Source organism: Clytia hemisphaerica, unplaced genomic scaffold (genome assembly GCF_902728285.1).
Source record: "Clytia hemisphaerica strain Z4C2 unplaced genomic scaffold, Clytia hemisphaerica genome assembly, whole genome shotgun sequence".
NCBI lineage: Eukaryota > Metazoa > Cnidaria > Hydrozoa > Leptothecata > Clytiidae > Clytia > Clytia hemisphaerica.
In genome coordinates, this window is record NW_027104543.1 from 178,433 (window position 1) to 194,726 (window position 16,294).

Genomic DNA, 16,294 nt, shown 5'->3' on the forward strand with positions numbered 1-16,294 from the left:
GGGGGAGGGTTTCTAGGTTTGTAAAACGGCGCTTTAAAGAAGTAATGTTTTTGAACGAAAATTTGGCAAAAAAATGTGAGAAAATCTTTTTAATTGTGAAATTATCAAGTTTTTTTTCGATTCACACATAGGTCTTTCAATTTATTAAATACAAATTACATGGGGGTTCAACAGTATAACGTTTTAAAATGTAACATGGTTTACTGTTTACTGTGAAAAAAAAACGCTAACAAAATATTTATTTACTTGAAAGCACTGCAATCTTTGCAGGAAAGTTAAAATCATAACTCATCCTTCTAAGAATTTTTGAAACTCGTCAAGAACAGTTCGTCTCAAATTAACGAACGTGAAATCGCTATCTGGATAGAATTCTTCCAACTCGTATTTTTCTTTGTCTTCTACAAAACCCACATAATCGAAATTGGGCCAGTGAATTGCATCATTGAAGTCATATCGATAGCATTGTATGGTTGCGCAGAAATCATCAGTGTTATTGTGTAAGCGATGCGTTTGATACCAGTTGGGGCCTATCCAGGTCATTTGCTCTTCATTGAGATCAAATCTGGTCAAAGGTTGCATTTCTGTTTGTTCCGGTGGCTGTGTGATCTTGTTGTAGATGTTGCAAGTGATTCTACCAAATAGCACTTTAATTATTGCACATGCTCCTCCATGATTATGGATAGGGCTTCCTTTTCCTGAGAAAGAAAATATAGATTCATCAACCCTGGACAATTCCCTGATCATGCTAATTTCGCAATTAGTAATATAAAAGAAGAAAACATATGAGCGTATAATTTGAAAAAGTGCATGGCAGAATTGACTTGTAATGTCTGGTGTAATTGCGTTAACATTAGTCTAAATACAGACCCGATATCTACGGCTAATTTCAAAATTTATTGCCGTAGAGGTACTGCGAGAGATACACTGGTACATAGTACATTTAACGTGCTCACAAAGACAGACATTGGACCCTGGTAGGCCTAAACCAAATCCCATTGTGGAGTTAGGGTTGTTAGAGGGATACATCAAAATAATTATACCATGTAATGAAAATCATAGTATAAACCACATACACCAAGCTCTATGGCGGTCCCCGATCTTTCTATCAAAAATTACAAACATGGTACCTTAAGGGAATAAATTTTCGCGGGGATTATATTTCGCGAATTTTCGCGAATTTCAACTTTTTCGCGAAATATAATCTCTCGCGAAAATTTTCAAACTCTCATCTCTCGCTAAATTCGCAAAATTTGATCCTCTCGAAAATTAATTTTTTTACGCTAAAAATTCTAAGTTTTTTGATCTAATGGAAACTCTCTTAAATGACTCTCGAATGTCTCTGTAATTCGAATAAATTTTTATTCAGTTATGAAGATATAAGACTCTACTAAACACACAAAATCTCGTAATCAAACTAAGGAAAAATCTGAAAATCTGAAAAAATTCGTCAATTCGCGAAATTAAATCCTCGCGAAAATTTACAGTCGAAGTTAGTCGTGAAAATAAGTCCCGCGAAAATTAATTCCCTTAAGGTAATACTACAGTAAACTAGTCAATGCCGGACATAATCAAATCTCCTTACCTGAAGGCCAGATCTCTAGAACATAGGGAATACCAGGTGCGGTACGGCGGTCAGGCCCAAGTGTTACACGTAGGTAAGCAAACTGTTCTTCCTTTTCTTTCAACTTTTCATATAAAGTCATTCCAGGTGTGTTGATGCTGTACCGTATGGCGTCTGAAAGTTTCGTAATAGGATCTTCTGGAAACTCCAGTTGAAGACCTGTAGACGATAATGATTTGCAGATGATAATGACTACTGATGAATAACTTGCCTATATTTAAAACGTCAAGGCTATTTTTCTAAGCAGTAACGTCTATTTTAGACCATCAAAATACGTTAGAAATTAGAGGTCAACTAGACATTAGTCTCTGAGCAGATTCTACTACTCAACGCATGGCATGGCAAGTATTCACTCTAAAGGGCATGGTTCCATAAAATAATTTGCTCATGTTTGCGGAATGAGATTTTGTGCGCAGTTATTGGCTAAAGCAAAGCAATCACACCAAAATCATATGTCAATCTTATAATCATTAAAACCAAAAAGCAACGTAGTTTTAATTGTTTTGACAGACAACCAAGTTAGATCGGCACATTTGCCAAATCCCTTTAGGAGCAGAATAGATGATCTGTTATGAAATTAACTAGACGTACCTTTGATATTATCGTAGAGTTCTTTACAGGCAGGTGGTAGGCTACTTGAAAACATGAATTGATCTCGATCAAGATCGAACAAAGTGACTTTCGAGCTATCTTTAACGATAGGTGAGAAATTAGTCACGAGAGGGTTGGGATAGAATTGTAACGTCTGTTCGATTTTGACCAGTCCTCCTGTCACGTCCTCCACCATTTTCTCCGATTCGGCAACCACGTATTTTTTCTCTTCTAGAAAAATAAATATAAAATTAATAATTCGAACCTAGCCTCAAATGGTAAGAAAATTGGTCAACCCATAAATCTTCGGACGGACAGACAGACAGAGAGACACGAAGAAAACAATACAGAACTGTTGATAAAAGCCAAAACCCACCTTTCCAAAAGAAAAAACTAACACTATCCAAGCCTAGTGTAAAAACTGCCAATTAGTAAACATCCATCAACCCAATGTCACACACCTAAATAACCATTTCCATCCGACATACACATTATATGAGAGAAATCCAATAAAACGACAAATCCGGTGACAATATTGTAAGACAGACAGACAGACAGACAGACAGACAGACAGACAGACAGACAGACAGACAGACAGACAGACAGATTTATACCCAAACTTAGTTGAAGTTGATAACCAAGGGAAAAAAAACAAAAGTCGATTGAGAATATTAGCGACTTCAAAGTCTAACCTGCATTGAAGAAAATATTGTACTTCTTTCGAATGTGCTCTTCTTCGCCTTTCGATTTGCCTTCCAAGAAAGGGAACTCTAATAGTGTTGTTTGAGTCATAACGTGCCCTTTGCCGTATTTCAAGGTCAGTGCATCGCGGTCATAACTGAACCAATAACTGACCTAAAACCAAAAACAAATTCCAACGTTAAAGAAAAATCACGAGCTTTAAGAACGCTACGTATAGGACAGGATATATAGCTGTAAAAACAATAGAAGTACAACTACGTAACGTAACCAGACTGAGAAAGTCTAGACGAAAGATAAGACGATGTGATTAGTACAGCTTACCAGTTCTTTGGGTTCAATTCCAATATTCTTCCCATATTCTTCTTTCAACACTCTCTCTTCACCATCTTTATGCATCTTCAGTTTGAAACGTGCAAAATTCTCACCAACAGTCAACGAGATGTAGTTCTCCGTATCAAAACTTTGCTCCTCTTCATACTCTGAAAATTCACTATCGAAATCTAAGCTTTTTGGTACCTTTTGTTTGTCAGGTGTTATGTAGATGGTGAATTGACTCTTCTTACGAACGGTATAGACTAGAGTCCCTTGACCGTTTACGGGAAAGACAGCAGTCCTTCTTCGAGGCATAGCTCACCTTGGTTTAAACAGCTCAGCTTCTAACAACAGTTTCTCTTGAAAACTTATTTGCCGTTTTCGTTGAATGATGCACGTTTTAAATTGTCTCCCTCGCGGTTTACAAGTAAAGTAGTTTTGAAGATTCGTACACATTATGGCTTTATATAAAGGATTGGAAAGAGGCTGATAGTCACAAGATAGTCACAGATTCAAATCACTGTTTGAGTCAGCAAAAACTTTTAGGTTTTTTTTTTCGCAGAATGTAAAACACCTTTCTAGGAAAGAAGAGGAGCTTGTCTATTACCAGTAAACTAATTTTCTTTCAAACAGATACACGTTTTTTTATAAGAACATCCAAATTTTTTGAAGCCTTCAGATGTTCTTAACTTTTTGAGTTTCAAAATGTCCTTAACATGTTCTTATTTTCCCCCAATTTTTATGTATTTTTGTCCATTTTCCTAAGTAATTGGCTGTTTTTGAGTCCGCGAAGCCTTAAAATGTTCTTAACTTATTCTTAACATTTTGGTCATCGAAGCCTTATGTTCTTATATAGTTTGTTCTTATAAAAAAACGTGTAAGATTGTGTTGGAACGAGAATTATTTCCTTACTAGTATTTTCGTTTGTTTGTTTGAATTTACTAAACATCAAAGATCATTAAAACAACATAGAACTAACAAAGCTTTTTTAAGTCTATAAAAATACTATAAGTTCCTAATTACGAGATTGTCATACGAATCATCATCTCCCGACAAAAGGTTCATATCGTTTTACCCACTTGCCTTATCATGTTTTACACAGACTCTATAGGATTATCTTAAAAGAAACTTCGGTGAAAGTATGTTTTGTCGAATCACTGATAATGTTTTTCGAGAATCTCTTTTCATACAACTAAATCGGTATTAAACAAATTTGATTTTTTTTTAAATATGAAATAGCCTTTTATTGTCCAACTCTTTGATACTTTTAAGTCGTTAACTCTTTAACAATTGCGTCTTTTTATTTTACCGTGCTGAAATACCGCGACTCTTTTACTGGCCGTGCCAATAAAAGCCTGCAGGTAGACTATCTTGTCAAAATCTTGTTTCAGGGTTCGCACCAGAAAGTTCATTTGGGGTTCGCTACCACAACTCATTACTGACAAAAGAAACGACTTGTGTACGAAAGTATCAGACAAATACAAAGCTATTAGCAAATAAATGCCAGGCTGATGGAAAACACCCCCACTGATAAAAATAGGGTTAAACTGTAGAAGCTCTAAAATATCTTTTAGATTACCCTCGGCTAAGAGGGCTAAATAAAATTTGATTAAAAACAACACTTTTACAGAAAAAAAATAAAATCAAAATCACTACTCAGCCTTCCAAGAATTTTTGATACTCGTCAAGAACAGTTCGTCTCAAATTAACGAACGTGAAATCGCTATCTGGATAGAATTCTTCCAACTCATATTTTTCTTTGCCTTCTACAAAACCCACATAATGGAAATTTGGGCAGCGAATTGCATCATTGAAGTCATATCGATAGCATTGTATGGTTGCGCAGAAATCATCAGTGTTATTGTGTAAGCGATGCGTTTGATACCAGTTGGGGCCTATCCAGGTCATTTGCTCTTCATTGAGATCAAATCTGGTCAAAGGTTGCATTTCTGTTTGTTCTGGTGGCTGTGTGATCTTGTTGTAGATGTTGCAAGTGATTCTACCAAATAGCACTTTAATGATAGCGCATGCTCCTCCATGATTATGGATAGGGCTTCCTTTTCCTGAGAAAGAAAGCAAATATGAATTAAGTTACTTTTATAGTATAGTTATAGTTTCCCAGGGGCGAGAGACCACCGATGTCTGAAGTCACTCTATCGGAAAATTTTCAGAAATTGATATTCATCGACGCTGGTAGACTCAACCCTATCTGTTTGTGCGGTGGATAGTTGTTCTAACACTTTGTGATGAAAATCATAAATTTTGAATTTATGGAAACTTTCTTTGGACCATCCGGTATACATCAAGACACATCAACGAGTAATGCGATTCATGATCTCCCTCTTATATTTTGAAAACATGTTACTACCACTACGGTTAACTTGCCAAAGCGAGCTGCACTGAACCATCTCCTTACCTGAAGGCCAGATCTCTAGAACATAGGGAATACCAGGCGCGGTACGGCGGTCAGGACCGAGTGTTACACGTAGGTAAGCAAACTGTTCTTCCTTTTCTTTCAACTTTTCGTATAAAGTCATTCCAGGTGTGTTGATGCTGTACCGTATGGCGTCTGAAAGTTTCGTAATAGGATCTTCTGGAAACTCCAGTTGGAGACCTGCAGAAGACAATGATTTCTAATTTCCAAAAAGTATTTATACCTATGGCCTTCAGCGACCGTAGTGCAGTGGTAGAGCTTCCGGCTACGGTTCGCTAGGTTGTGGGTTCCACCCCAAGCGGGTAATACCAAAGATTCCCAAAATGGTACTTGATGCTTCTTTGTTTGATGCTCAGCAATTAAGAGAAGGATCAAGGATAAGTGCAGCAGTCCAGGGAGTAAAAATTGGCGCCCACCCTTTTTACCTTTGGGTAATAGCTGTCGAAAGAAGCCTTCAGACTTCTGACTGCGGTCTTAGACTTACTTACTTACTCTGGCCTTTAAAACGAGAGAAGAGCAAACGACATATTCGACAACAAGATTTGACATGCGGTGATTGCAGTTTGATAAAGACAGAGCATGAGCAGCACGATATACATTAATTATACTATGGGTTCTGGTATGGTATTATTTATTAGGAAACTAAAGACCACAAAAAATTAGACATTGGAAGTCAACTAGATATACCTTTAATATTATCGTAGAGTTCTTTACAGGCAGGTGGTAGACTACTGGAAAACATGAATTGATCTCGATCAAGATCAAGCAAAGTGACTTTCGAACTATCTTTAACGATAGGTGAAAAATTAGTCACGAGAGGGTTGGAATAGAATTGTAACGTCTGTTCGATTTTGACCAGTCCTCCTGTCACGTCCTCCATTATTTTCTCTGATTCGGTAACCACGTATTTTCTCTCTTCAAGAAAAATTAAAATACAAAATCAATAATTCGAACTCAGTGTCGATTTGTAAAAAAAAAGTCAAAGGTTTTCTCGGGCATACAGACATACAGGTAGACAGACGGACAGACTTAAAATAAACTTTTTAACAAAGTAGACAAAAGTTGATTGATAATATTATTGGTGAGTTCGAAATCTAACCTGCGTTGAAGAAAATATTGTACTTCTTTCGGATGTGCTCTTCTTCGCCTTTCGATTTGCCTTCCAAGAAAGGGAATTCTAACAGTGTTGTTTGAGTCATAACGTGCCCTTTGCCGTATTTCAAGGTCAGTGCATCGCGGTCGTAACTAAACCAATAAGTGACCTGCAACCAAAAATGAGATCTGATTGTAAAGAAAATCGATTGCTTTTAAGCAATACTTGTAAGAAAGAAAAAAAAGTAACTGAAGTATAAATTTGATCCAACATAATAGCTCTGGGAAAAAGAGTCAGCCCTGAATCAGTAATTTTAAAAGTCAGTCAGAATGAATGACCCAGCATTATTGGCAGGTGTACTTATATGGCTTAGACAAATCGTAAAGTTTGTACTCTATAATGGCTACTTTTAGGTCTCCTTGGAGAGGTCCAAAAAGGTCCATCAGGGTTGATAAAAATGAAAATTTTACAATCGAAAGGGATGTTCGTTGCTGGAATCTTAGAAAGTAGGGTATCCAAAAACTATGTTACATACAGACTTGTAATTTAAAAGAATATTTCGCAACGGAATTACAAATTGAATTAGTTAAAAGTTAATAAAAGTACGAGAAAAAACGATGTGATTGGTACAGCTTACCAGTTCTTTAGGTTCAATTCCAATATTTTTCCCATATTCTTCTTTCAACACTCTCTCTTCATCATCTTTATGCATCTTCAGTTTGAAACGTGCAAAATTCTCACCAACAGTCAACGAGATGTAGTTCTCCGTATCAAAACTTTGCTCCTCTTCAAACTCTGAGAATTCACTATCAAAATCCAAGCTTTTTGGTACCTTTTGTTTGTCAGGTGTTATGTAGATGGTGAATTGACTCTTTTTACGAACGGTATAGACTAGAGTCCCTTGACCGTTTACGGGGAAGACAGCAGTCCTTCTTTGAGGCATAGTTCAACTTGGTTATACAGCTCAGCTTCTAACAACAGTTTCTCTTGAAAACTTATTTGCCGTTTTCGTTGAATGATGCAAGTTTTAAATTGTCTCCCTCGTTTAAAAAGCGAAATTCTGAAATCTGAGCTCATAGTTTTCAAGAAACTGATTGTGCATATCACTTTTTATATAAAGTATGGGAAAGGGACAACATCGGCATGTTTTTTATAAGATACACAAATGAAATCCCTGTTTGAATCACCCGAAACTTTAGAGAATAATTTTCACGGAATTTCAAATAGCTTTGTTGCAATGTTAAGGAGTTTCCCAGCTGGCACACAACGTTGTTTCAACGTTCATCTAACGTTATATGGACGTTATGGACATTAGAAAAACGTTGAAACAACGTTGTGTGCCAGCTGGGTTGTCTATCACCAGTAAATGGGAATCATCCGCTGATGAAGTTATGCAACGTAGATTATTTTCTTACTGTTATCGTTATCAATGTGTGAATTTATTAAATCAAAACAACAGTCTTGCATTCTAGATACGAATGGTATGGGGTGGGGGTGTGGTAGCATATTAAATATTTAGTTTATAGGGTATATCCCGTAGCAATTATCGATCGCCTGAGGGCGATTTTAACAGTGTAGATATACAAGTCAAATCTCGTTTTTGAAATCGAAACTAAATGTTTGACTCGCTTACCTTTATAAACTCATTAGTTTCCTTACATTTTGTCTGAATAGGAGAGATTTTAAATTTTTTTCAGGCTATATCCCATCCCCTTCCTCAAAGTGTAACTTTTTTCTCTAGGGTCTACGCTTTACTTTTGCTTTGATCATTTGTTATGTACTGACAAATAATAGCAAAAGTTGCAGATCAAATAAAATGTATAACAGCCTTAAGTAGTCTATTGTATTCATCACTTTTGTATGGTTTATGACGTCATTCCCCTATCATTTCAATGTTCGTCTCATTTATCCATGTTCATTATGCCACATTATGCTTAGAGCTGTTAAATTGATTTACTTTAAGCGAGACAATAATTTCACAGCTGTTTTAAAACGCATGCGTAAACATTTTGTTTTTTACTACAACGATTTTGATAGTAAAATAAGTGTCGTGAATTGAAATTGCATGGACTTTGTAATAAGACAACAATAAGAAAATTTAAAGAGGTAAGGGTCACTCGACCATTTTACTCGACTTTATAATTTCGTCTAGATGCTCTAATCTTGCCATAGTTTATCAGAGACAGATCCGCATCGCAGGGTGTAAGGTAATAAGCCATCAACCTTGCCCTTCTACGAATAAACGAAAAAATGGACAAAGTGAAAATTATTTTCTTAGTGAACACTACATAAGGTTCTTTCTCCGATGATTTTGTCGGAAATAAGCGATCGCCAACAGTGTGTTTGAAACACGCTGACCTAGTAGAATTACATGAATTATAAATGACTCCATTCTATTAAGACAAGGCGTATAAAACATAAGTCATAAAAAAATGAGTTCTTAATAACGAGATTGCCACACGAACCATGTCAGGCCATCTCCTGACGAAAGTTCCATATCGTTTTACCCACTTGCCTAATCATGTTTAAAAATCCCGAAGGGCTATATGTCGTGCTTTAAGCCATCGCAGGCAAAAAAAATTGAATATCAGAAATAGTATTGTTGCTATTGTTTTCGAAAACCCACGAAGCTTCTGATTGGTCAAGCGCTGAAATTTTATTGCAATGTCACGTGACCTAGGGGTAGGATTTCCTACCTAACCACGGCACACTTTTCAGCTGAATCAAGACATCTAGTCCTTCGGGCTTTATAATTATATGGTTGAAACTAGTATAGTTCAAAATACCTAAGGCAGGGTTTCATCTTTTGCAATACTGTACAGTAGGGCTTTCTTGCACTTTGCCCTTTGGTTGTATTATTCAAATGAATTATTTGAAATATACCTTATAGTCAAAATGCACCTAATCTGATTTCCCTGTGAGTCAGAAAACATCTGTTTTAAAGTTATGAACGAACGCGAATTCGCGCACATAAAATCATGGTAATCTTATTACAGATAAACAACGAAAAATATCGACCTTAAAATGAGCACCCACCAAGCCATTCAAGTATCTATACATGTGTGTCTTTTGAAACGTGAATGATGATGGTTAATCAAAAAAAGGGAAAACATATTCAAAAACAAGAAATTAAAGGATAATATAAGAGGGTGTGGTCGATTGGTAGCGCACTCGCCTCGTGACCGGTTATCTGGGACCCAGATGCAGAAATTTTCATACAACAAGCTAAAGCTCAGAGGGTCGGGAAAATTTTCAGCATCTGAAAGGTTTAGATTATTGCGAATTTTGCAAGACCGCGTGAAGGATTTTACAGCAGGAGTTCTGGTAATCCAGCCCTCGTTTTCGAAGATTGGCGGGTCCAACCAAAATATTTAAGTAAGAGTAGTTGAACCCTACTGGGGGTCTTGCACATCAAAGGCCAACTTTACTCAAACTAGGCCAACTATCAATCATTTCCGATGGGAAATTGGCCCGCTCCTTTAGAGTTTTAACGTGGGCGGCCGCCAATCCATCATCGGAATATCAGATAACCTGACCGGAAGGTTGAAGTTGTGGCGAGCGAATCAGCCACGTGGCGAGAGCGCCTTTCAAATCTAAAGTATGAATTGTTAGATACAAAAGTACGATACCTTTGTGACTTTAAAGACGTACACTTTGCGTTTGGTTTCATCCAAAGAACGATAAACCAATGAATCATGGCCATTACTGGAACATGAGAACAATAGATCACCTTGTGGAACATATTGTAAACGTCTCACCCAATCAGAATGCATGTGTGAAAATAATTGATGCGAAACGTATTTTGATTGGTTCGCTAAGTCCTAAAAATGATGCGAATACGAGAATGATCAAATTGCATTACAAATAAGGATTTATTTTGAAAATTTTTGACTGAGCAGGCAAAATAGGACAGATTTTGACCAAAATTTAAGGCTCAGAGTAAAATGTACAAATTTAAACGTTTTCAAAGAAATTCCACAAACATAAAATTTCGTCCTGCTTCATTTTCTAAGGTGAAAATTGCGTTGAAATCGCATAGATAGTTTATGATGAAGGGATTTTGCAAAAATTTGACTTTGTCCGCCATATGGACAGTTATAGATGATTTCTAAAATGCGAAAAAGGTTGTTTCAAACTATATTTTGATGAATCTGGAGAACAAATAGGACGATAATACTCAATAATCATATGACAGATTTCTACTCAATGTAAAAATAATGAACTAAGCGGGCCGACAAAGATTTTGAATCTTTTACTTTTCCTAAACTTAGAAAATCGCTGATTTCAATAAGCATCTACTTTATAAGGATCAAATCAATAACTCTTGATTAAAGGCAATATGCCTTTCTGTAATTAGTTCTTAAAATTAAGCAAAGTATAGCGAAAAAGATGAGCATGTTTATTTTTATTATGAGTGTCTATTTTAAAAGAATCAAATCAATTTCAGAATTTTTGGCGTTTCCACTGTGATAACATGTGAGCGATAACTTCTCTTTTTGAGACGTGAGCGACCGTCTATCGCGTGTTATCTCAAAAGTAAAGTTGAAACCAAACTTTCTTCCTCCGACTTAAATTTTATCGATAAAACGAATTTAAAATCTACACAATTCGTTATTTTGCTTACTTAGGGATTTCGAAAGGAAGCTCTGCGGGGCATTCTTAGCGACAGCTACTTGCTAGTTTATATAAATTGCCCTCGATGTCAAAAGATTACTAACAATAAACAAAAGAATTAGTAAAAGAAATTTCTCCAAACTTAGTGAAACTATGAAATAAGGACATCTCTAAAAACCTTGTAAAAAAATCTTAAAATTCTTACACTGAAAAGTATTTTCCAACAAGAGTCGGTCTTTTTGAAAGGCATTTGAAAGAGACTTTTATTTGCCATATGAAATTTCAACCAATGAACGTCACCATTGTCAGTACCGAAGAACAACCACAACTGATCGTAGGGATTCTGAAAGAAAATAGGGGAACAGTTTTATTATTTTATGGGACAAAAGCCGATTAGTGTATTTGTCAGAAAAAAAACACTTTCTAGCTAAAGATTTTGTTTTTAAATAAGAGTGATATCGTTTGCTTACTCATCAATTTTAATTCACAAGCTTTTTCACATTTGGATTGACACGTATGTGGAGCAAGTTTGGTCAGAAAGAAGAAAAGAAAAACATTTCTTCGCTTATAATATCAGCATACTATAACAAAAGGCAGACGCTGCCCTGATATGAAATATGTGTCTAATATGAAACGATAACGCTTATGTCAGCTTATGTAAAAATAAAACCTTTAAAGCTCAGTTTCTACCAATTCCAATTCACAGAAAGCCAAGATTTGTTGACTGTGGACCCCGTAAAACAATTAAAAAGCTGCTAAAAACTATACACCTTATATTGCTAGGTGTACAAAGTTTACACTGACTCTTACTCTGCTTACTATTTTCCGATCAATGTTGTAATGTAAATAAATTTGGTAAGTATTTTGTGAAAATATATTTCCAGCTCTTAAGAAAAAACATTTGAAAATGAAAAAAAAACTTGCATTTTATGAAGCATTGCAATCCAAAAAACAATTATATTTTAGCGATTTTATATGAATTACTGAGAAATTGTATTCAACATGACCGGTTTTATTGAGTAGGTGAATATAAAAGAACTTTTGAAGTCGACTATTGTCATTTTTAGAGAAAAAAAACGAGATTTCTTGCCGAGGGTATATAATGGTAGACCATACACAGAACCGCATTAGGTAGAGCTAGAAAAATGAAAGATGAAAAGAAAATAACCTAAGATCGTCTTTCTTCCTATTCAAATCATCTTACCAAGCCTAGAACGAGGAGTATTGGCACGATTCTTTGAGTCTACTTAGACAATTTTGAAGCCTGGCAAAGAAACCTGTGGGCACTCTACATTCAAGCTTACAGGGTTGAACGATAACAAAATATCTAAATATACACACATACTCTCAGGTGCCTGATAAACGGAGGGGGTTGGAAAATTGTTCAATGGGGGCCTTATTACCGGGGGGATTGAAAATCATACCTCTATTTAATAGCCCTAAAATAAGGTAATTTTAGACTAAATGGAAGATGACACATTGGTTGAAAAACAAATCGAAAAATTAACAATAGGGGGGGGGGCTGCCGTGATCTGACAAAAGGAAGTAACTGCATTTTTCCTATTTTGAGATAATTGCATAAATGAGTTGACCTTATTCAAGATTAATGGTATCGTTTTAAGATCAAAACTTTTGCTGATTGTGAAAGACCAAACCCTAGAATAGTATAATATTAAAAGGAAGGAGTTAAAAGAAGTTTTAACATCTTGATTCTGGAAAAATCCACACAAGTTTTACTCTACTCAAGCTCTTTCAAGCTAAAAATTTTAGAGTTACTTCTTTTTGTCAGAAAATAAACTACAAAATATTGCAAGCAACTTTAATTTTTCAGGCTATAAAAAGAAGTAAGTGACTTACTTCCTTTTGTCAGAAAATAAAATGAAACTTTAGTCCAAAAAAATTGATAAAAAGAAGTCTTTTACTAGAAATCAACTACTGGAAAACACAAGCTGGACTCTTAGGAGTTGATTTTTGCAAAAATATGAATTTTCAAAAATTGATGGTTACTTCCTTTTGTCAGATCTCGGCAGGGGGGGGGTTATTAGGCACCTGAGAGTATGCAATAGCTTCCACCACTTGACGTCATATTTGACCAAGGTAAACCAAACCTTTCGTGTGGCTTCTGGTTCAAGGGCTAACAGGGGTATTCATTAAAAAAAGAAATAAGGCAGAAGAGACATAATAAGATGAAAACTAGATTTTGTTCGAAAGGTACATACGAACCATAAAGTTGAAATTGTTGTGAGCAATGTGGCGTTGACAAATCAAAAATCTGTAAATCACGATTAGCGGTACAAATGACCAGCTTATTCAGCTCTTTGATGCACACACAGTCTGTCACCCATAGTTTAGTTCGTCTCTTTTTCGGGACCTCATCAAGTGATGTTTCCAGTGGATCTTCCATATGAAGTTTTTTTGATAAACAAAGGTCAGAGGTGAACATACATATATGTCCCGTTTTAGTGACCAGTATAAAACGTGATGGGTTACTCTCTGGTACAAGTTTCGAGATATTGTCCTGTATAAGAAAAGTACAGAAAAGCTGTTGTATTGGCAAATTTAAAATTTATGTCATGTTACTTAAGCTTGCTACATTTGAATGTCCATAAACTCGAACATGCACAGGAAACACCAATTTGTTCCATAAGAAAATTTCGAGTTATGGAGATGATTTTTAAGGTGCTGTTAACTGAAGGGACGATAAAACTTGTTCGAGTTAAGGAGACATTCGAGTTATAGAGGCTCGAGTTAAAGAGACTGTATACTATTCATGATATACATTCTTGTAATGTCTTCTGACATTACATCACGGACCCAATAGCTGATTGGTTGTGAGTGATGTAAAATCAGTCAAAACGTCAATTTCAACCAATCAGCTGTTGGGTCCGTGGAATACATTGGAATGCAATGGTGCATAGCATAAATATATGTTCTATATTCATAAAATTTGATTTTATTCCTATGTCGAGACTAACCAATAATTCTAACACTTAAATACTTTAGTGTTTTATCCATGTTATAAAGCCTTATCTTTTGGGACTTAGATTTAAACTCAACTATGCTTTTTTTTGTAATTTGATTATTGTCAAGAAATTGTTACCTTTAAAGTAGAGAATTTGACGATGTGAGGTTGACTGACAAATGCTGATTGTTTGTCAATCACTTCTTCAGAATCTTTACTTTCAAGAATGAAATATGAACAAACATCATCCCATGATATAATGCCACGCTTCCTCCAATCAATCTGTAAATATAATTAAAAATTTTTTAAATCTAGATAAAAGTTGATTTCAGATACAATTTGAAAGATAATTGAAGTAATAGTCACAAAGCATTTTAACCTTCCAGATAATAGCCTTTTCACAAATTACGTCACGAGCAACGCTTACTTCGTTTTCAAAATATTGCTATGATAATTGATTCCCAGAGGAGTTCATAAGAGGTTTTCACTATTCAAAAAGTAAAACTTCAAAACTCAAGGGATTTAATCACCTTGGTAACTGTTTCAAATCGAGGCAATCGTTGCATTCATAATAATTCATGAAAAGGCCTATTGAAGTAAAAAGTCACAAAGCGTGGAGAAACCTTTTTGAACAGCATTTGACAGCTGCTGTTGATCAAATCATCATTCTGGATCAAACCATCTCTTTTGATAATCTCTGATAATGTTTGACTGAATGTTTCACAATCCATTTGTTTTGCAGTTGGAGACAATGAGGATTTTGCACTAGCTTTGGAACCAGCACGACTACTACTGCCATTTTTGAATTCAATTAAAAGTAACTCAAGGTGATGCTTCTCAAGAATAATTTCCTTTTGGTGATGGTTTTCTTTTCTGGTAAATGAGCTTGAAAAACAAAAACAATTATATTGTTAAAGAAAAATAATATTTAATTATTAATTTTTCTAAAAGCACATTATTTACAAAAAAACGTATCTGCTGCCATTAGCATTTTAAAACAATAGATAGAACAACTTTCTTCCCCTCCTGTGTCATACAAGAAAATTTTGAAAAATTCTTTCATTAATTCTGTTTTATCAGCATAAATAAGAGGCGAACCTCCTTTTAATATTGTGAAAAACATCCCTAATAAAAGAAACTTATATAACTAAAATTTGACAGATACATTGAAAACATTATGAAACCGAGCTTTGCAATGAATGGATGAGCTTTGAGCAAAGAAGTTATCGTAAATAAATATTGAATGAAAAACAAAAACACAACTTTAATTACTTACTCTTTCCGAACTTCTTTGTTATTGTTTTCTTGTGTTGCTTCATTTATCATCTTTGTAGAAATTTTCCTGATTATTTTCACTTTTTTCTTTTGATTTTTTTCTAAAATTTTTATATTGAATGATTTAGAAAGCAGTTTGAGATATATTAGCAATACCTACGAACAGGGCTGGGTAGAAAAATCTAAACATAAAATTCAGAAAAATACCGATCATCGAATTGAATTAAAAAATACCCCCTTTCTATGTTTAGTTTGTTCTACCTTAGATTATAACTAAAAATATCTTCAAATAACCTTTGTCCGCCCTAGTGGTAATCTTTGCCTGCTTCAATTTCTAGATAATGAATAAGAGAGGTGCCCTTAGCTAAGCCATGCTTCCGGGCGATAAATTTATTGTTTCTTTCTATAGTGAAATTTAGAAATACGAGCAAAAGAGAGTAGAATTTAATATTAGTTTCCTATCTAGATTATATTAGCGTTAGAATACAGTAAATTTTTACGAAAAATATTTCGCGATGGCAGTACGCCCAATCGCTCCCACAGGAAAGCTCCAATTTTTAATTATAGGAAAATCGGGGAAACCAGTTCACCGTGTGGATAAAAAACGTACGGAATGAAACCTGACAGAAGAGAGGCTCATTACTTGTGGATTTTAAAACCTACATAAGTAAAAGCGAAGGTAGTTGGGAA

The 16,294-nt window shown here is 35.2% G+C and overlaps 3 protein-coding genes across 4 annotated transcripts in view; all 3 read right to left on the reverse strand.

Annotated features, from left to right (window-relative positions):
• The window catches only part of LOC136822630 (cilia- and flagella-associated protein 337-like), a 36,913-nt gene extending 21,212 nt beyond the window's left edge, over positions 1–15,701 (reverse strand). Inside the window, exons 1-7 of the mRNA XM_067078898.1 lie at positions 15,606–15,701; positions 14,953–15,214; positions 14,468–14,611; positions 13,591–13,885; positions 12,458–12,504; positions 11,573–11,710; positions 10,383–10,574 (exon numbers count right to left, since the gene is read on the reverse strand). Coding sequence (XP_066934999.1) covers positions 10,383–10,574; positions 11,573–11,710; positions 12,458–12,504; positions 13,591–13,885; positions 14,468–14,611; positions 14,953–15,214; positions 15,606–15,655 — 1,128 coding nt within the window. The 5' untranslated portion in view covers positions 15,656–15,701. The remainder of the gene's footprint in view (positions 1–10,382; positions 10,575–11,572; positions 11,711–12,457; positions 12,505–13,590; positions 13,886–14,467; positions 14,612–14,952; positions 15,215–15,605) is intronic.
• On the reverse strand, positions 87–7,816 carry LOC136822664 (uncharacterized). Of its 2 annotated transcripts, none has more exons than XM_067078955.1 (5): positions 7,391–7,816; positions 2,905–3,067; positions 2,213–2,443; positions 1,583–1,780; positions 87–695 (listed from the first exon to the last, which is right to left on the reverse strand). In XM_067078955.1, the coding sequence occupies exons 1-5, from the start codon at positions 7,694–7,696 to the stop codon at positions 289–291; spliced, it is 1,305 nt and encodes a 434-aa protein (XP_066935056.1). In that variant the 5' UTR covers positions 7,697–7,816; the 3' UTR covers positions 87–288. The 2 variants fall into 2 exon arrangements, with proteins under 2 accessions (XP_066935056.1, XP_066935055.1); XM_067078954.1 differs by lacking the exon at positions 7,391–7,816 and adding an exon at positions 3,236–3,685.
• Positions 4,769–6,932, reverse strand: LOC136822666 (uncharacterized). The gene is made up of 4 exons (XM_067078956.1): positions 6,760–6,932; positions 6,348–6,575; positions 5,643–5,840; positions 4,769–5,289 (listed from the first exon to the last, which is right to left on the reverse strand). Exons 1-4 carry the CDS (start codon positions 6,857–6,859, stop codon positions 4,883–4,885), a joined length of 933 nt encoding a protein of 310 aa, XP_066935057.1. The 5' UTR covers positions 6,860–6,932; the 3' UTR covers positions 4,769–4,882.
• Positions 15,702–16,294: the final 593 nt, after the last annotated feature.